At 37.5% G+C, this 21,085-nt stretch overlaps 2 protein-coding genes and 1 pseudogene across 4 annotated transcripts in view; 2 read left to right on the plus strand and 1 right to left on the minus strand.

Annotated features, from left to right (window-relative positions):
• The window catches only part of RASGRP1 (RAS guanyl releasing protein 1), a 93,278-nt gene extending 89,243 nt beyond the window's left edge, over positions 1-4,035 (plus strand). The window contains exon 18 of one of the 3 annotated variants that reach the window (XR_010746141.1): positions 747-820. Coding sequence is in view for 2 of the 3 variants with exons in the window: in XM_066341872.1 (XP_066197969.1) it covers positions 747-881 (135 nt within the window). In the remaining variant the exon portion in view is untranslated. Of the gene's footprint in view, positions 1-746 lie in introns of all 3 variants that reach the window. The other 2 variants (XM_066341872.1, XM_066341873.1) reach the window with 2 other exon arrangements.
• Positions 4,036-6,435: 2,400 nt separating this feature from the next.
• The window catches only part of FAM98B (family with sequence similarity 98 member B), a 43,128-nt gene continuing 28,478 nt past the window's right edge, over positions 6,436-21,085 (minus strand). The window contains exons 7-8 of the mRNA XM_066388440.1: positions 10,925-11,092; positions 6,436-7,355 (exon numbers count right to left, since the gene is read on the minus strand). Coding sequence (XP_066244537.1) covers positions 7,002-7,355; positions 10,925-11,092 — 522 coding nt within the window. The 3' untranslated portion in view covers positions 6,436-7,001. The remainder of the gene's footprint in view (positions 7,356-10,924; positions 11,093-21,085) is intronic.
• LOC136375923 (aurora kinase B pseudogene) lies at positions 14,765-16,246 on the plus strand (annotated as a pseudogene).

Below are 21,085 nucleotides of genomic sequence, written 5' to 3' on the forward strand. Positions count from 1 at the left end.
CAATGATTTTGGTGTAAAAACAGAGTAAATGAACAATTACATCTCATATTACAGTAATCTCAGTCACTACTTTCATACCTCCATCCTAACTAGAGACGCTGTTTGCCAATTTAGGTCACCTGCTACACAGCCTCCAAAGCAGGGGTCCCCAAACTACGGCCCGCGGGCCGCATGCGGCCCCCTGAGGCCATTTATCTGGCCCCTGCCGCACTTCTGGAAGGGGCACCTCTTTCATTGGTGGTCAGTGAGAGGAGCATAGTTCCCATTGAAATACTGGTCAGTTTGTTGATTTAAATTTACTTGTTCTTTATTTTAAATATTGTATTTGTTCCCATTTTGTTTTTTTCCTTTAAAATAAGATATGTGCAGTGTGCATAGGGATTTGTTCATAGTTTTTTTTACAGTCTGGCCCTCCAACGGTCTGAGGGACAGTGAATTGGCCCCCTGTGTAAAAAGTTTGGGGACCCCTGCTCCAAAGGCTTTGTTGTTATCAGCCTATTGCCCAAGAATGGTTTATTTGCCTGTTGCCACTCACATCTTTGATATGATTAAATTGCTGTTTGCACATGCTCACTTGATATTTAACTTGTTATTCTTTTATACAGGGTAAAATAACTATCTTGAAAATAGTTTTTAATGCTCAGCCAAAATGAATGGGAGATACTAGTCAAGATACAACCAATATTGTAACTGATTTGCTATTTATTGCTGCCTTATTAACATACCTCATTCTCCTTTCCCTTTAGGAAATAAATACACTGAAAGCAGATAATGATGATCTAAAGATCCAACTGAAATACGCACAGAAGAAAATAGAAAGCCTCCAACTTGCAAAAAGCAATCATGTCTTAGCTCAGATGGAACAGGGTGACTGTTCTTAGTCCAGACACTTAAGAAGCACAATTTTGTAGATGAGTGTATCAGCAATCTCATTTCCCAAACCGATTAACACAAAGACCAGGGAACCTGAGTGACCAGCTTTAAAAGGGATATTTTAAAAAGGAAAACCTAGTTACTCTTTTTTCCTCTAACATGTGGTATTGTTTTCTCTTCCAGTCAGTTGAATCACAGGAGAGGAAAACTGAAGAATGAAAAATGTTTGCCATTCATCCCACAAACTCCCCCTCACCCCAGCCTAATAGCAAAAGCATGATAGAAACATAACTTGTTTTCTGACAAGGTAGCTGTTCTCCTATGTGGCCTGCCCAGCTGTTGCTTCCTCAGAACTAAAATCCCTGGGAGAAATACATTTGCTTCCTTCTCTGGGGTATTCTGTGAACTGAGGAATTTACTTTGTTCCATCCAAAGCTTGCTTAGAATGTTAAAGTAGATTCACTTCCTATACTCTCCAGCATTCTCTATGAATCTGGTTCCCAATGCACTACCTCAGATCTAATCAAATGGCCTTGGCCTGCTCCTTCCTCACTATGCTCACACACACAAGACATCTAACGTAGAACTGAACTTCTGGAGATGTAGGCACAAATTTTGTGGGGCCTATTAACGTATTATCCAGTTACAGATCAACTCAGTCATAATAAGTAACCAAATTAAGTACTTGACACCATGGCTATTACCATCTCCTACATGACTCGATGATTAGCTAAAACAGAACACAAATATGTTTGTCCTCACACAATCTACAGTGGATAGAATTAGGACTTTATGGCTGTTTTTATAAACAGAGTCTTTAGCTCTTCATGTGCCGTCTTTACCTTTTGGAAGTAACTTTCTGAGCTGAATTTGTGTTTATACTGCCTTCTCTATTAATACTACTTAGAAATAAGCTACTTGGATCAGAGATTTCAGTTACAGCTGACAGTGTGTACATATGTGCATATATTATGTATATATACAGTATCAGGCATGCAGGTGACTTGGAATTTTGTTTCTTCCTTCATAGAATGTGGAGGTGAATTAAACAACATTTAGTCATTTACACAAATTCACAAATATAAAATTCAGTTTGTTATAAGATGAAGAATTTGCTCGCAAACTAAATTGTGCTGTTTGGCAAAATCACAAGAGCCCTATGAGTTATCTATTAATGAAGGTTAATGATAGTTCATTTAGTTGTCTGGGCAAGTATTCACAAACTCCTTTGTCAGACTCTGTATTTCTCTAAACAATTTCATTTAATCATTTTAAAGTATCACTTAACACATAAACTTACTCTTTTCTAAATCCAAACTAAAAAATCCTACCACCTAGTATGTAAATTTATAGAAGCACTTCGCTGCTCACCTTATATAGAATAACATGAGTTTATGATAATCTTTAAAATTCATATTCCTCTATTATTCTTTCTCTGACATAGACCAAAACAGTATAGCTCAATTTTCTTTAAACATACATCCATGCAACATATTTTTTCATTCTTCTTCCCCTCCACCTAAAATATAAATTCCAAGTTAGTTTATATGTAAATAATCTGTAATCTAGAAATTTAAAAGATCACAATCCCCTTAATGAGTCAAATTAACATGGCTAGACAGTCTCAAGCATTCTAGAATTTATCACTGAAATGGATAGGAAGCAGTGATATCACAGGTATATACAGCCCAGCAGGGGCCAAAAAAGTAGTGTGTAAATAGTATTTGCGTGGAATCTACAGACATAGTCTGGAACAGATTTTTGGTTAAACCTAGTGTATAAATTTTTGTGTCTTTTCCTGACTTGAAATAAGTTTGTGCCTATATTTATCTGCCAAAACAATGACCAATTCTGTCAACAGCAATGTCGCTTTGGTAACTGCCTTGCCTTTTTACTATTTGTGAATTTCTGTCTAAAGATGTGTTATATAAAATAACTGCAAGGAGAAAAGCAAATGTACAAATTGTAAAGTTTTTTTATACCTAATGTAAGTTTCCTTTGTGTAATATTTATATGATAAAAGACATTAGGATCCCTACAACTTAGATGTCTTGTATTTCTTCTAGTTCATGAACGTATACAAGCTTCACCTGAATTTTTACTATAATCCACAGCTGAGATAGCTTGCCTACTGTATTAACCCAACAATTCTGGATGGAAAAACAAAGTGACTAATTAGTATAATTTTTCCTAAATCTTTTTATAACACAAAGAAGTAACAGTTCAGAAATATTCAACCTTTTCCCATCTTACTACGTAATGACTTAGTGATTCCCAAATTTTAATCTATAAATACTTAACACTGAAGGAGACAAATTTGAGGTTGTCATTTCTCTGTGGCTCTGGTCTTTAATTCCACAGTTCTAAGAAAACCAGCAAGTAGAGACACTTTGAAGCTTTAGGTGAAATTGGCAGAGAATGGTTCAATCTAGTATATATAGACCACCAGAGAAATCCATTTGTGCTCATGATTATTTAATGATTCGGGATAGCCATGATTTTCCCTTAATCCCCAGCCAACTTCAGCTTAACCAGACCAATGAAGAGGGAGAAAAGCTCCAATCACTTAAATTCCAGTATGGAATGTATTCTGATACATTTGGATATGGGTGTATTTATCATTTTGACAATTTATGATACTTCATATAAAATAAATCATTCTGACAACCTGAACCTAAAGATACTAAATTTCTTCCCCTCCAGTCCCAATTCCCATCCCAAATATCTCTATCCTGTGCTCCGTACAAGATATAGACCGTATCATGGCTCAGAACATTATCTGGTCACAAATCTTTTTTGGATTTTCAAACCTTCTTTTGACAAAAATACAAATAATAAAATGTTTTTGGTTTAAAATATTTTTTTATGTTTAATGAGGCAAGATTTCCCTGGTCTGCAGAACACAAGGGAATGAGTTCAAAAAATTACAGGGCCCTGGCCAGTTTGCTCAGTGGTTAGAGCGTTGGCCCTGCGTGCAGACATCCCAGGTTCAGGACACACATGAAGAGTGACCATCTGCTTCTCTTCTCCTCCTCTCTCTCTTTCCCCTTCGCAGCCAGTGGTTCATTGGTTCAAGCGTTGGCCCTGGGAGCTAAGGATATCTTGGTTGATTCGAGCAGCAGCCCCAGACAAGGTTGCCCAGTGCACTGGGCACATGGTTGAGGCACATGTGGAAATTTATCTCCCCAACTCTTACTAAAAAAAAAAAAAATTTTTTTAAAGGAAAAGGAAACTCCTCAACCTTCTTTTGCTGAGAGCTGATGAGTAATGATGTCGCAGTTATGTATGGACAGGACTTATGTTCTTACATGGTCTCGATATAAGGGTACCTTCTTTAATCCAGAGACTCACAGTGAAGGCATATCTACAGATGCTATTAGTGCCTGACCTGTGGTGGCACAGTGGATAAAGTGTCGACCTGGAACACTGAGGTTGTTGGTTTGAAACCCCAGGCTTGCCCGGTCAAGGCACATACAAGAAGCAACTACTACCAGGTTGATGCTTCCTGTTCCTCCCTGCCCCTTTCTAATTTCAATAAATAAAACCTTAACAAAAAAAGATGCTTTTAGATACCAAAGGCTAGACCAAGGCAAGGAAAAGAAAAAAGGGGCGAGAAGATAAGGTAATAAATAGGAAAAAAGAAAAAGAAAATGAGAACCAGGCAAAGAGGAGAAAGCACAAAGAAAGGTACTGGACTTCAGAAAGCAATGAAGCACCATTCATCATATTATATATTTGTATTGCACCGTTTATAAAACATCTTACATTATAGCCCTTGCACATTAAGGCCCCGGATTGCCTTATTGCTATTTTAGATATTGCTTAGCATACTCTTCAACAAATGAAATTTTCACTGCACAAAGATTATCATCAAAATCTTAGCTCAGAAGAAAGAAGATTATTTGAGTCTAGACCACTTAGCTTTTTATTCAAGTGAGGTTTATAGGAATATGTAAATATGTGTAGTTCTAGCTCCAACATGATTCTAGGAGCAAATGCTAAACTTGGATAGGATTTACAGTGAGTCCTGTGGCTAATCCAACAGCACTCCTCTGAATAGAGAAATCTTACAGAAATGGATAAACTAATATTTCTATCATTATTTATAAATCTTTAGTGATAAAAGTTAAAGATAGTTGTAAACCCCTTCTGTGTCAGCAACTAAAGCTCCCAAGAAGAAAAGAAGCAGAAATGTAAAAGTTTTAAATGAATGTTTTCTGTTTTAAATAATAACTCTCTTGAAATATTTTACGCCAGTGGTCTGCTTATGTATTTTTGAAAACCATTTTTCGGAGTTCATAGCTACTAAGAAAAATGTTTTCTTAATTACGGAAAACATTATTCTCCAACAATCACATATAACATTAAGTCTCTTCATTAAATATAAGCACATAAAAAAAAATGGCCCCGGCTGGTTATCTTAGTCGGTTAAGAGCGCCCTCCCGAAAACAAGAGTAGCGGGTTTGATTCCCCAGTCAGGGCCAATCTAGTGTATCTAGACCACCAGCAAAATTCCTGTTCCTCCTTGCCCCTTTCTCTCTAAAATCAATGCTTTTACAATAGATACCAAAGGATACAGGCAGCTCAATGTTCCTGTTCTCTCTCCTTGCTTCTCCCCAGCCCCCCCCCCTCAATTTTTTTTTAAATCTACGTTTACAAATATCCAAAAATAAATTGTTTTCCTATCCTGAACGAATTTCTTTGAAGGGTTATCTTGAAAAACACATGGCCAAGACTGCAGTATTCATGATATTTACTTACAAAGTTTTAACATTATTTTAGATTTGATCACAAGGTTTACTACAGTACAAAACAAAATTGTCAAATATAAATACTATTTATCCACTGGTACTCAGCTTTCTATCTATTGAGTTGATCTGAGCACAAAAAGTTGTTATGCTCAGGTGTTGACCAGAACCCTACATCAGGATACAGACTTTACAGTGGGGATTTTTAAAATCTGTGTAGCTCTCTCTATATATACTAAGAGAAAAATGCATTACTTGGTCCACCTCTTAAACCATTTCCAATAGGCCTGCTACAAATTCTCAACAAATTTCACTCATATTTAGGTCTTTATGAAACAACATGGGTAGGGCTCAAGCATCATATTCCTCATCTGACAAATGAGTACAATCAATCCTTGAGACCTTTGGTCATGTCAGCTCATAGCACCCCTGGACTAGCGCCAGGATTCAAATTCACAGCTCCTGGTTTCCAAGCCTTTGTCTGCTTTAACTACAAAACCACATACCCTGTGTTTTCCAAATCAGAATTACGAAGCGATGTCTCAGCCCTACCTCTGATCAATTAAAACTGGTAATTACTGCTTTAATCTTACATAATACACTTCAGCCTGCCTTTTAATATTCTGATTTCTAAGATGATGGACCAAAGGATGAAGAAACAATTTAAAGGAATATTTTTTACACCATCATGTAAAACCGGTTCATATCTTGGTCCCTTTACAGTAATTCTGACCTCAGTCTAACTTTGCTTTGTCAAACAAAATCACAGATTTCAAATCCAGTTAGAAAATAAATCAAACAGCATACCAAAAAGTAGACTCAGGCTTCAATTAATGAAACTTTATTAGAAACCTGGGCAGAAGAATCACTTCCTATAAAAGAAAAAACAAGTCATGACAACTAACTGAACAAAACTATCAGTCTCTTTCCTTATTTTGTAAAGTAAAAATTAACAAACACAAAACACAGGAATAACAGATGAAGCAATAGTCTAATAACAAGTGGGGTCATTTATGTGTCTCAAACCTGAATAAAATACAGGTAACAATTAAATTCAATCATGACAATAAAATACTTTCCATCTTCCAAGTTTGATGGTAATAAATATTTACATTTTTAAAAATAGTTTTTGCTCTTTTTGTTTTTTTTAAAAGACATAACATGCTCAAGGGTACACAGACTATGAAAAACAAAATCATCACTGTCCAAGAAATCAGATGGTAGTATAAAACAATGGTCTTACATATTAAGCCAATTCAAGAATGGTACCAGGGAATCTAACGTGTCTACTTCAAAGATGACATATAACTATGTTATCTAGAACACTACGCCTAATGTACCTACCTATCAAGAAGTAAGCACTGCTGTTTATTGTAGTTTTTAATATCTTCTATATCCGCCACCTCCTCCATACGGATCTCTATAACCTCTTCCACCATAGCCCCCTCTTCCACCATAGTCGCCCCTCCCACCATAATCTCCCCTACCTTGGAACCCTCCACCTCTGCCTCCACCTCCCCCACCGCCACCCCACCCTCCTCCCCCTCCCCCACCACCTCCCCAACCACCTCCCCCTCCCCAGCCACCTCTTCCACCCCCACCGCCTCCTCCTCTACCACCCCAACCACCCCTTCCGCCGCCTTCTTGTCTCTTTTGCCAAGGCGCCATTTCAGGGGGTGGCGGTTCAAGTTCATTCTGCCGTCCTCCCCTGTCAGGCACCTTTCCCATCAGCACCTGTATGAAGAAACATTTTCTTTCAGCTTCTATTATTTTAAAAATTAAAATTTACATCAAGAATTCAAATGGTATTGAAATTATTGTTCTAATGAAGAAACAGAAGCCAAATATGAATGGAAGTATCAGATATGACAGTATAAATTAATATTAAAAATATAAATGTGATATATGACAAATTCCTCATAATATGGTGTTATTTTTAAACAATCTAGAAAAATAATTCTGAAATTTACAGACTTGTTATTTTCTATTTAAATTTGTTTAGTAAATTCTGTAAGAAATGTAATACCCATCAAAGTAAGAAACTCTTTTAGCAAAACATTAATATATATATATATATATAAACTACAGACTCATATTATTAAATTAATATCCATTTATACAACAACTCTGGACCTTCCATTGCCACTGATCTGGTAATGTACTATCCAAAGACTATTTCTAAGCACATTTTTATTTCAACAAAGTAGGAAATATTTGCAGTAATGTGGTTATAATGAGGTCTGAGATGAATGTAATGACTATAATCCAAAGTAGCACTGCAAAGAGATATAAGGATTCTCTACCAACTATTCCTTTCTAATGAGAAACTTAAGCTCACTAACTTCCAATGATCTAGTTATTTTATATATATATATATAAAGAAATGTGTGTGTGTGTGTGTGTGTAAAAACTTGATGTCCTTTCTTAACTCTGAATAGTACGAACGTTCATGTACGTCCTCATGCCTCCTGACCACCCAGAGTACAATCGTATATGTGTAAGGCAACATTAAAAAGACAAATGTACTTCTTGTTTCCGTAAATTGGTTATCAAAAAAACATGATTTTAAGTTAATAAAAATGTAACAAACTAATTTTATTTTTGAAAAAATACTCCCAGGGGTCAGTGAGCATGAAAAAAACTCACTACTCAAAGGGTTAACCATGCTTTACAACACTTTGAAGGCTAAACCAAGAATCAGGTTTAAGACCCCAAAACTTCTGTAGAAAGACTCTACATGTCCATGAACAGAAAAGACACACAGACCCAGCACAGTGAAGGTTAAGCCAACAGTCTCTTTCAGGAAGAAAGATAAAACAGTAACTGCCTCAACCAAACTGACCTACGACTCAGTGAGGTTCACGTCCATTGATCCTGTAACCAAAATCATGTTCTAGCAATTTATGTGATAAGTAAAAGACAAAAAGTACATCATTCTCACTGTGGAGCAAGGCTTGAAATGTATACTGCTCACAAAAATTAGGAGATTATTGCTTCATATTCACTTTAAAATATCCTCTAATTTTTGCGAGCAGTATATAAACGTTCTTTTAAAATCAGCAATAATGTCCTAATAACCAAATCAAAAAAAAATTGTTTTGTGTTGTTATTCTCATTAGTCTCTCCACCAAATATGCTACGTTGGTGGATATATTGGGATGCTTCTCCAAAAATTGATCATAAGATTATCCTCAACCCAAGTTCCAACATTTCTGCTATTCATATCTCTACCCCCTAAAAAAAGTCCAAGAAAGAACCCATCAATGTTCCACCCTGACGCCTGATTCTGAGATACAGTTCTGTTCTCTATCACCTTAATAGCCTCTTTAGAAGCATTTAATTTGGAGTCCAAAAATGCCTTCTGCCATGCTGATATTTTAGTATAGTAAGTTATGAACACTGACCTAGCTACAAGGCACAAAACAGGTTGCATATGGCAGCAGCACCGCTTGTGTGAAGTTTCTACCATGTGCAATGACACCATATAATGTGTGCTGGGTTGGGTATGTGCACACTTTCTACGCTGGAATAAGATTTATAAAATTCCTCTTGGCTTTGCATCATGTACAAAGAGGCTACTACTGGGTTTGCCTTATACAGGCATTAGGGAAAAGCCATTTGCTTAAGCAGATGCTTTAGAGGAAAAAGAAGGGAGAATGATGACAGATACCTGTAGGGCCGGGGTCAAAAGGCACCCATGCTGAAAGCTGTCATCCTTACATTTTTCTTAAACCAATTTTGGGCTTCTACATACATTAGCTTTGTTTGATACTCTTATTTCCCTTAACAGTTTAACTTCAACCATACTCTATCAACTGTTTCAGTTTCAGTAGACTCTTGTATTTCTGATTTATTATAACAAATCATTTTCTCAAATGCAGAAAAAAGAAAAAGAAAGATTGCCCTCAAATAATTAAGACTATCAATTATATTCAGAAAAGGGATAGGAGGCCCTGGTCGGTTGGCTCAGTGGTAGAGCACTGGCCCAGTGTGTGGATGTCCCAGGTTTGATTCCCGGTCAGGGCATACAGGAGAAGTGACTATTTGTTTCTCCCTCCCACCCTATTTCCCCTCCCACAGCCATCACTCTATTGGATCAAGCAAGTTGACCCAGGCACTAAGAATGGCTCCATGGCCTCGCCTCAGGCACTAAAATAGCTCAGTTGCCGAGCAACAGCCCCAAATGGGCAGAGCATTGGCAGGTAGGGGGCTTGCTAGGTAGATCCTGGTCGGAACACATGTGGGAGTCTGTCTCTCTACCTGCCCTCTCATTTAATATAAAGGGGAGGATAGGAAAGTTTAAAGAACAGCTCTCAATGCAGGAAGAATAAATAACCTGATATAAGATACAGTATTAAGAAACATACAGGTTGGGGCAAAATTGATTTACAGTCATTCATATGGTAAATAATAAATAACACAAGAATAAACTCTTTCATGTGCTCACAACTATAAACCTACTTTGGCACCCACACTGTATTTAAAGACAGAACATTTTTAGGAGATAAAGAAGGCTGATCTAAAATGAAAGTAGGAAGCATGAACATTAGTGCCTAACTGAGCAATAATGAGGCAAACTGACTTAATAATCATTCCTCTGGCAAGGTATCCTACTTTAAGGCTACCTCTCTCACTACACTGAGTTCAATGAGTGAGGAAAATGTTTTAAATTATCCAAAATCTCTTCCAATTTTTTGCTCATTTGTAATAAAGACTGTCATAGGATGCTCTATCTAAATGAAGAGTACATTCTAACTGAGCTAAAATTCCAAATTATTTATTGTTGTTGCTGCTGTTAAAGTAAAAAATTCAGACCTGAGCTGTTTAAGACCCCTGTCAGAGATGGATCTCTACTCTGAATCAGGAAGCCTCCCAGAGATTCAGTAACTTGCCCTCGGTGACTCCTCTTGAGTAATGACAGAGCTAGGATGGGGACCCAGATCTTTATGACTCTTAAGCATGAACTCTTTCCTTTATAACACGAATGCAAGGAATCTGTCAGAACCTGAAACAATCCCTACAAATTTTCATTGACAAAGTGTGATTACATACTTGGAAAGACAGTTCTTCCTGAAGCTCTTAATAAAAACCTCTAAGTCAGATAAAACTTTGGTTTAATTTCTCTGAATACAGAAATTCAAATAAACATGCACAGACAAGACTAAGTCTCGATGGACTGAAGCCTTTCCACAACTCTATTTCCTAATTCACCAGAATATAAAAGAAGAAGGAATTACAATCTGTAAAAACATCAAACAAGGATACTGTGGATTCATTCTCCACTGTACTGAAAGAAAACCAACCTTATTAATGGCACATGCCGTTTTCTCCCGGCTGGAGCCACTACTTGTCCGGATAATCTTGGATAGATCTTCACGAGCAGCAAGTAAATGTGCCAATGTAATCGTTGTCTTGGGTGACAAAGCGTAACGCTTAGGCTGATAAATTTTTGCTATGTCATCTGTTTTCACCTAAATGACAAAAGTTAAGGAGAAAAGGCACCAAAGAACATTTTGATTAAAGAGCAATGGCAATCATAAATATTTATATTTAATAATTTGTATGTAAAATGAAAAAAGTAAACCTAAAAGATCCTAAAGGAATATACACAACTTATTCAACTCATTAAAGCTAATTCATTAAAAGCTAACGCAAAAAAAATCTCATTCATAACAAAAAATAAAATACCTCAATATACTAAAAACACATACAAGACCTTTCAGGAAAAAAAATTGTAAATCTTATAAAAACAAAAAGAAAACTTGAACAAATGGAGAAAAATACCAATTTTCTGGATGAGGACACTGAATATTGTATTTCTCCCAAAATTAACTAATAGATTTACTGCAATCCTATTGGAATGGTTTTTGAAAGTATAGGTGGAAAAAAAAGGAACTTAAAGTCAATCCAGAAACTAAATATTTAAGAATGACTAAAACAGGTCCTGGCCAACTGGCTCAGTAGATAGAGCGTTGGCCCGGCATATGGATGTCCTGGGTTCAATTTCTGATCAGGGCACACAAGAGAAGCGACCACTTGTTTCTCTCCCCTTCTGTCTCCCTCTCTCACCCTCTTTCCCTCCCACAACCAGTGGCTCAACTGGTTCGAACTCTGGACCCAGGCACTGAGGATAGCTCAATTGGTCCCAGTACATCAGCCTCAGGTGCTAAAAACAGCTTGGTTGATTCAAGCATTGGCCCAAGACAGGGATCGCCAGGTGTATCCTGGTTGAGGTGTATGCAAGAATCTGTCTCACCTGACCTGTGGTGGCGCAGTGGATAAAGCGTCGACCTGGAAATGCTGAGGTCGCCGGTTCGAAACCCTGGGCTTGCCTGGTCAAGGCACATATGGGAGTTGATGCTTCCAGCTCCTCCCCCCTGTCTCTCTCTCCTCTCTCTCTCTCTCTCTCTCCTCTCTAAAATGAGTAAATAAAATAAAAAAAATAAAAAAAAATAAAAAAAAAAAAGGCCTGACCTGTGGTGGCTCAGTGGATAAAGCGTCGACCTGGAAACGCTGAGGTCGCCGGTTCGAAACCCTGGGCTTGCCTGGTCAAGGCACATATGGGAGTTGATGCTTCCAGCTCCTCCCCCCTTCTCTCTCTCTACCTCTCTCTCCTCTCTAAAAATGGATTAAAAAAAAAAAAAAAAAAAGATAAAAAAAAAAAAAAAAAAAAAGAATCTGTCTCACTATCTCCCCTCTTCTCACTTAAAATTTTTTAAAAAATTTAAAAAAGATTGACTAAAACAATTTTGAAAAAAAAGAATTTTACCACTTCATATAAATATGCAATATGAAATTATCATCATCTTAACAGCTAACATTCATTGACTACTTATTAAATGTGCCAGGACAGTGTTCACTTAATAGTCATTTCTTTTTTGTATGTGTGTGACAGAGACAGAGACAGAGAGAGAGAGACAGAGAGAAACAGAGAGAGGGACAGGGAAACAGGAAGGGAGAGAGATGAGAAGCATCAATTCTTCATTGCAGTTCCTTGGTCTCCTTAGTTGTTCACTGATCACCTTCTCATATGTGTCTTGACCTAGGGGCTACAGCAGAGCTAGTGACCCTTTGCTCAAGCAAGTAACCTTGGGCTCAAGCCAGTGACCTTGGGCTTCAAGCCAGAGACCTCTGGCCTCAAGTCAGCGACCATGGGGTTATGTCTATGATTCCACACACAGAAGCCAGCGACCCTGCGCTCAAGCTGGTGAGCCCACGCTCAAGCTGGATGAGCCCATGCTCAAGCCAGCAACCTCTGGGTTTCAAACCCAGGTCCTCTGCATCCTAGTCTGATGCTCTATCCACTGCACCACAGCCTAGTCAGGCAATAGTCATTTCTATATTTCTAAAAATACCCCCTTTAGAGTGGTTATATTTACTCTCTCCTTTTGCATATGGAAAAAAAATGAGGCTTACAAAGTTTAAACAATTTCCCCAAAATAGAGAATTCCAGGTTAGCCCACTTGCTAATAAAGGTCTACTTGACCCCAAGCAAGGCATATATATAGAGTATAATATTCTATCTCAGTCAAATTACATAGAACTTAGGAAGAAAAACAGAGAGATTGATGAAACAAAATAGGCAACTGAGATTCAGAGCCTCATACATGTATGACTGCAATAAATGAGAGAAGGAATCAAAGATCAGTGAGAAAGGAGGTTGATTATTTTTTAAATGATGCTGAAATAAACTGTTGGCTATTTGTAAAAATAATATGGTCTATATATCATATTGTAATTCCAAATACACTGTTTAATGTTTTGTTTTAAATTGAAAAAATACATTATAAAGATTAAAATTTCTATACATCAAAAAACACAAAACCAAACCAAAAAACAACAAGGAAAATATTTCAACAAATAAACAAACTAGCTAACTTCCTTAATGTATATAAAGCTCTATCAAAAGGAAAACAAAAAGATCCTAAGGGGAAAAAAAGACAAGACACAAATAGAGATTAAAAAAAAAGAGGAAATTGAAATAACTAAATAAGCTTATGAAAAAAAGTTAAACTTTACCAACAATAAAAACATACAAATTAAAAGAATGTAGTCTTTTTTAACCATCAAGTTAGCAACAAAATTGGTAATAGTATAAATACTGCTCACAAACATTAGGGGATATTTCAAATTAAATACGAAGTGATAAAATATTCCCTAATGTTTGTGAGCAGTATATTAAAGAGGCTAAACTGAAGACATATCTCACTTACCTTACTGATAGTGGTTTAAATTCATACCAACTTTCTAAAACACAATTTGGCCACGTGAATCAGGAACATTAAGCGTCATTAACTTTTGATATAGGAAATTTCCATTTAGAAACCCACCACAATAATATACTTTGAAATTTATAAATAAAAAATACACATATTAACATTCCTGATATTACTTATGTAAAAAGAATGTATAAAATAAAAGAGTAAGTAAATTATGGCATCACTATGACAAAATATAACAGCCACAAAACCAGTACTTTTATATGAGACATGGATGAACCTTGAAAGCATTATGCTAATAAATCAGACACAAAAACCCACCTACTGTATAATTCCATTTATATGAAATGTCCAACATGGACAAATCCAAAGAGACAAAGTAGGTCACAGTAGTGGCTGCCTGGGAAGGGAGGGGATATTGGGAAGGACTGCTAATGGGTGCGTGTTTCTTTTGGGGGGTGATAGAAATGCTCTGGAATTACATAGTGGTAATGGTTTCAGAATATAGGGAATATACTAAAAACCACTGAATTGTACATTTTAAGGTGGCAAATTATATCTCCAAAAATAATAAATTAAAAATTAACTTTGAAATAGAGCTTTTGAAATTAATTTTGAGATACATATGAGACAATGATCAAAATATGCTCAGTGAAAAAAAGCAAACTATAAAATTATACCATGATCTTAACTCAATACTAGCAAAATAATAATAAAAAGAAACCGGATTAACCATACTAATAATGGTATCTCTTCTTTTTGAAGGGTAACTCTGAAGTGTGCATCAAAAGCATTATATCATAATTATGCATATTCTGAGTTAACTGCCAGCAGCCAGCCTTTGCATATTCTGAGTTAACTGCCAGCAGCCAGAAGGCTGGCTGCGCCACAGGCCTCCGCTCTCCTCCCCCTTTCCCTCTAAGGATGGCCCAGAAGGAGAATGCCCACCTCTGGCCCTACTACCAGGAGCCAGTTTAACCTGAATGAACACCCTGCCCCAGAGAGTCCTCCAGAAGGAGCCTACCACCCTTACCTTTGCTTGTCCTCAAGAGCCACTCCAATGCCCAGAACAGTGATAGAACACATAACTTAATGCAGTCCGTCACAACTGACAACTTTGAAATTGGGCATCCTCTAGGCAAAGTTAAGTTTGGGAGTACAATGGTACCTTGACACATGAGCACTTTAAATCACGAGCAATTTGAGAGACGAGCAGTCACTCATGGGATTTTTGAATCACGAGTGTTGGGCAAATGAGTTTGTAAAATTTGTGTTTTTTCAGTTTGTTCACTTTTATTGTTAAAAGTGGTGCTGGGCAGCTGTCTGTGAAATTACTAATTACCTTCCTGCTCAGGAAGGGTCATTGTTATGCTAATGTTCCCCCCCCCAGCATCTTTACCTGACCTTGAAAGTAAATAAAATGCACTTCATAAACCAGTTTATTTCTTTACATTCTCTCTTATTATATATATATATTCTTATTATATATTATATATTTATATTCTCTTATTTAAAAGCATATAAAACAAAAAATTCATGTGGTTTTTGGGGGCCAGAACGGATTAACTGCATTCTCATTAATTTAAATGGAGAAATTCAATTTGACACATGAGCAAATTCAGTCAGGAGCTCGGCCATGAAACAAATTAAACTTGTGTGTCAAGGTACCACTGTATGTACTTGGCTCATTTCATTGTGGTATTCAGGTCCTCTTCAAGTCTCAGACAAGGAAGGTTTGGAGAACCAGCTTCGTAGGAGGATCAAAATCCAGACCCATCTGCAGCATCCCAACATCTTGCATCTCTACAACTATTTCTATGACCATCAAAGGATCTACTTGATTCTGGAGTACACACCACTACCCGGGGAGCTCTACAAGGCACTGAAGAAGAGCTGAACTTTTGACAGTCCGTGAACAGTCATGATTCATGGAGAAACTGGCAGATGCTACAGGAAGAAGGTGAGTCACAGAGACATAAAGCCAGAGAACCTGCTGTTGGGCTTCAGGAAGAGCTAAAGATTGCTGACTTTGGCTGGTCTGTACACACCCCACCCTGAGGAGGAAGACAATGTATGGCATCGTGGACTACCTGCTCCCAAAAAGGATTGTAGGGAACACACACAATAAGAAGGTAGATCTGTGAGGCAAAGGAGTACTCTGCTATGAGCTGCTGATGAAAAAACTTGCCCTTGAATAGTGTGTCATAAAATGAAACATCAGTGCACTGTCAAGGTAGACTGGAAGTTCCCCCTTTCAGTGTTCATGGGAGCCCAGGACCTCATCTCCAAGCTGCTCAAACATTACCCCTCAGAACATCTGCCTTGGCCCAGGTCTCAGCCCATCCTGGGGTCTGGGCTCATTCTCAGAGGGTGCTGACTTCCTTGACTCTTAAGTTTATCCCCTGAAGTGTTCCTGTCATTTACTAAGTTGTGTCTGTATTTTATGTTTGTATGTGTGCAGTTGGAAGGCGAGGTCTCTGGCCTGTTCCCTTATCTGTCTTCTACTTCCTTTTAATTTAATCTGAAGCTTTAAAAAAATTATGCATATTATCTGATCAAGTAATTCCATTTGGACAATAAAGACCCTGAATAGCCAAGCAATCTTGAAAAAATACAACAAAGCTGGAGGCATCACATACTCCCTGATTTCAAACTACATTACAAAGCTATAGTAACCAAAATAGTACAATAAAGACACACATAGATCAATGGAACAGAACAGAGAATGCAGAAATAAACCCACATGCAAATGGTCAATTAATTTATGACAAACAAGCCAAGAATACACAATGGGAAAGAACAGTCTCTTCAATACATGGTGTGAAAAATGAACAGCAACATGCAAAAAAATTAAACTGAATTGCAATCTTAAATCATACACAAAAATCAACTCAAAATGGATTAAAGACAAATATAAGACCTGAAACTGCCTGCCCAGGTGGTGGTGCAGTGGCTAGAGTGTTGGCCTGAGACACTGAGGACCCAGGTTCAAAATCCCAAGGTCACCAGCTGGAGCACAGGCTCACCAGCTTAAGGACACAGTTGCCAGCTTTAGTGTGGGATAATAAACATGACACCAAAGTCACTGAATTGAGCCCAAGGTTGCTGGCTTGAGCAAGAGGTCTCTGGCTCAGCTGGAGCTCCCCGCTCAAGGCACGTATGAGAAAGCAATCAATGAACAACTATTATGCCGCAACTATGAGTTGATGCTTCTCATCTCTCCCCTTTCTTGTCTGTACCTCCCTCCTTCTCACTCTCTCGCTCTCTAAATAAATAAATAAATAAATCTGAAACTTTAAAACTCCTAGATGAAAACACAGGTTTTAAGTTCCTTAACATTAGTCTTTGTGATGATTTTTTGGATTTAACACCAAAAGCAAAGTAACAAAAGCAGAAATAAACAGGTGGGACTATATCAAACTAAAAAGCTTCTGTAGAGCAAAGGAAATCATCAATAAAATGAAAAGGTAACCTACTGAATAGAAGAAAATATTTGTAAATCACACAAATAACTCATACAACTCAAAAGCAAAATATAATCTGATTTAAAAATGGACAGAGAATCTGAACAGATACTTTTCCAAAGAAGACATAAAGATGGCCAACAGGTACATAAAAAGATGCTCAATGTCACTAACTATTAGGGAAACACAAATTAAAATCACAGTATCACCTCACAACTCTTAGAATGTCCTTCATTAAAAAGTCAAGAAATAACGAGTGTTGGTGCCTGACCAGGCAATGGCACAGTGGATAGAGCATCGGACTGGGACACAGAAGACCCAGGTTCAAAACCTCAAGGTTGCCATCTTGAGCACGGGCTCATCTGGCTTGAGCATGGGCTCACCAGCTTGAGCATAGGGTCGCTGGCTTGAGCCCAAGGTTACTGGCTTGAGTAAGGGGTCACTGGCTCAGCTGTAGCCCCCCCCCCCCGCCCTTGTCAAGGCACATATGAGAAAGCAATCAATGAGCAACTAAGGTGCTACAACGAAGAATTGATGCTTCTTATCTCTCTCCCTTCCTGTCTGTCTGTCCCTATCTATCTCTCTCTCTCTGTCAAAAAAAAAAAAGAAAAGAAGTAACAAGTGTTGGCAAGGCTGTAGAGAAAAGGGAACCCTGTGCACTCTTGGAGATTAATGTAAATTGGTGCAGCCACTATAGAAAACAGTATGGAGGTTCCTCAAAAACTAAAAATACAACTATGATATGATCCAGTAATTCTACTTCTGGGTATTTATCTGAAGAAAACAAAAACATTAACTCAAAAATGTATATGTACTCCCAAGTTCAGTGCAATATTATTGACAATAGCCAATATATGGTAACAATCTAAGAGTGAATCGAAGGATGAATGGATAAAAAAATTGCTATGTCTCACAAACACACACACAGTATTATTCAGCCATAAAAAAGAATGAAATCTTGCCATCTGCAACACTGTAGTAAGTGAAATAAGTTAGAGAAAGATAATACTATACTACTATATGATCTTACTTTTATGTGGAATCTTAAAAAAAAAACACAACCCCCCCCCCCCGCAAAAAAACCCCCCACAAAACTCAGAAGAGATTGGGAATTGCAGGAACGGGGTACAAAATGGGTTAGCAGAGAGAATCAAAGGTACAAACTTCATTATAAAATAAACAAGTCATTAGATGTAAGCATGACACCTATAGTTAATATTGTATTGTATATCTGAAAGGTACTAAGAGTAAATCTTAAAAGTTCTAATAAAATAAAAACTTTGTCATTTACTGTGGTGATCAATTTGTGATATATATAAATTTCAAATAATTATGCTCTATACTTATAATGTATATTATGCCTCATTTTTTTTTAAAAAGAAATTTCATGAACATGAACAAAAATTTAGCTGCTGAGGATATCACTAAAGGATCAAACGAGAGACACAATTAAAGAAAATCTCAATGTCAATCAACTGATAAAATTTTCTGTTAAAAAAATTTTAAATTCTGAAGATTAATATTTGATGAGCCATTTGATATCAGACATATTGTACATGGGGACAATAATAAATATTAAATTTACAGGAAATTTAACAAGAAAATTTGGTATAAATGCACATACTCATATAAGCAATTGAAAAGGATCAAAAATGAAAGACCTAAATTGGCCTCTATAAATCACCTAAATTTAAAAAAAAACAAAAAAAAACACAACCAACTTGTCCTAAAACATGATGAAAAAAAGACCAAGATGAGAGGATAAACTGTCAAGCTACGTATTTCTTTTTTTTTTTCTTTCTTTCTTTTTTTTTGAAGCTGGAAACGGGGAGAGACAGTCAGACAGACTCCCACATGCGCCCGACTGGGATCCACCTGGCATGCCCACCAGGGGTGGGACGCTCTGCCCACCAGGGGGCGATGCTCTGCCCCTCCGGGGCGTCACTCTGCCGCGACCAGAGCCACTCTAGCGCCTGGGGCAGAGGCCAAGGAGCCATCCCCAGCACTCGGGCCATCTTTGCTCCAATGGAGCCTTGACTGCGGGAGGGGAAGAGAGAGACAGAGAGGAAGGAGGGAAGGGGGTGGAGAAGCAAATGGGCACTTCTCCTATGTGCCCTGGCCGGGAATCGAACCCAAGTCCTCCGCATGCCAGGCCGACGCTCTACCGCTGAGCGAACCGGCCAGGGCTAAGCTACATACGTATTTCTTAAAGACGTATTTTCTCACAGTTCCCAAGACTAGTAGAGAATCAACATGCCTATAAATCCATGCCACTCTGAACATTTCAAAGAAAAAACATGTCAAAACTCATTTGTTTGGGATTTCCCTATAAACTTAAGACTAACAATGAAAACATCCTCTAAGTTACTATGGTATGTTAGGACACATTTAATGCACTACCTTCACAGTTATCCTGTTTTCCTAAATTCCTTTTTCTCATTAAAACTCTATCAGGTTAAATGGAATACCTTACATGAATACAACCTCTATTACGTTTCCAGAGGTAAAACCGGTATCTCTCATACATCTAAACTCCCTTGCATTTCTTGAGATAGGCAAGCATGTCATCTACTCCTTTGGTGACTCAGAGCTCTCAGAGCTACTGGGCTTCTTAACGTACAAAAGTCACTTCAATGACATGGATACACACACATCTCTGGAGTTTATCCTTCAGTACATGCAGAAGAGAAACACTCTGAAAAGCTAACTAGGCATTACAAATACAGAAATCTTTTTAAAATGTTCTACTCCTAATCATATATGTAGGTTACTGAAATGCTCATCCAGAACCAGGTATATTCTAGTGCTTGGTACGTAAGATTTTAAATAAATGTGGATTGAGAAAAAATACATAAATGACAGTCTTCAACTTTGTCTTATAGTGATTCTATTACTATGCTAAAAAAAAGTCCCCTGAAATAATAATAGTTTTTATTTCACCAGCAATCCTATTCTAATCACTCTTCAATTTTCTGTATCTGTCTGCCAGGGATTTGGAAGGAGACAATACATGAGAGAGTATTTCTAGGTAAATGAGTCAGACTGATAAAACTAAATTATAAAAAGGTACACATATACTACTACAAAGAGAAAGGAAAAGAGAGATACAGATAAGGAACCAACATCTCAAAAAATGAAATCTGGAACCAAAAACAGGTTAACTCAGTTTATTTGTAGAAGTCTATTCCTCCAGCCCCTAGTGCCATGCTGCCACACCTCCTCACCCAGCCAAAGGAAAAAGTGTACATATATAAAAAAAATGAGGTTTCCCTTCTTAAAAAGATGAGCAACTGCTGAGAAAAGACTTTTCTAACTGTTAGCATTAAAAATTCCCACAGCACAACAGCCAGCTCCAAAGCCTGTCAACAATTCCAACTGCCTGACCAGTGGTGGCACAGTGGATAGAGTGTCGACCTAAGAAGCTGAGGACCCAGATTTGAAATCCCAAGGTTGCTGGCTTGAGCACTGGCTCACCAGCTTGAGGTTGGGTGGGGTCACTGACTCCGCTAGAGCCCCTGGGTCAAGGCACTTATGAGAAGCAATCAATGAACAACTAAAATAACACAATTATAAGTTTAGGCTTCTCATCTCTCTCCTGTCTTATCTGATTCTCTCTGTCTCTTTGTCTCTCACTAAAAAAAAAATTAAAAATTAAAAAAAATCCAATCAATCACTAGAGTTCCCCGTTAGTTTTTCAAAAGTGTCTTGCTCTTTAAAACGAACAACCAGTTATTACAGTGCATTTGAAGAAAGTCTGAAAAGAGAAAAACAAAAAATTACC

Source organism: Saccopteryx leptura, chromosome 6 (genome assembly GCF_036850995.1).
Source record: "Saccopteryx leptura isolate mSacLep1 chromosome 6, mSacLep1_pri_phased_curated, whole genome shotgun sequence".
Lineage (NCBI taxonomy): Eukaryota > Metazoa > Chordata > Mammalia > Chiroptera > Emballonuridae > Saccopteryx > Saccopteryx leptura.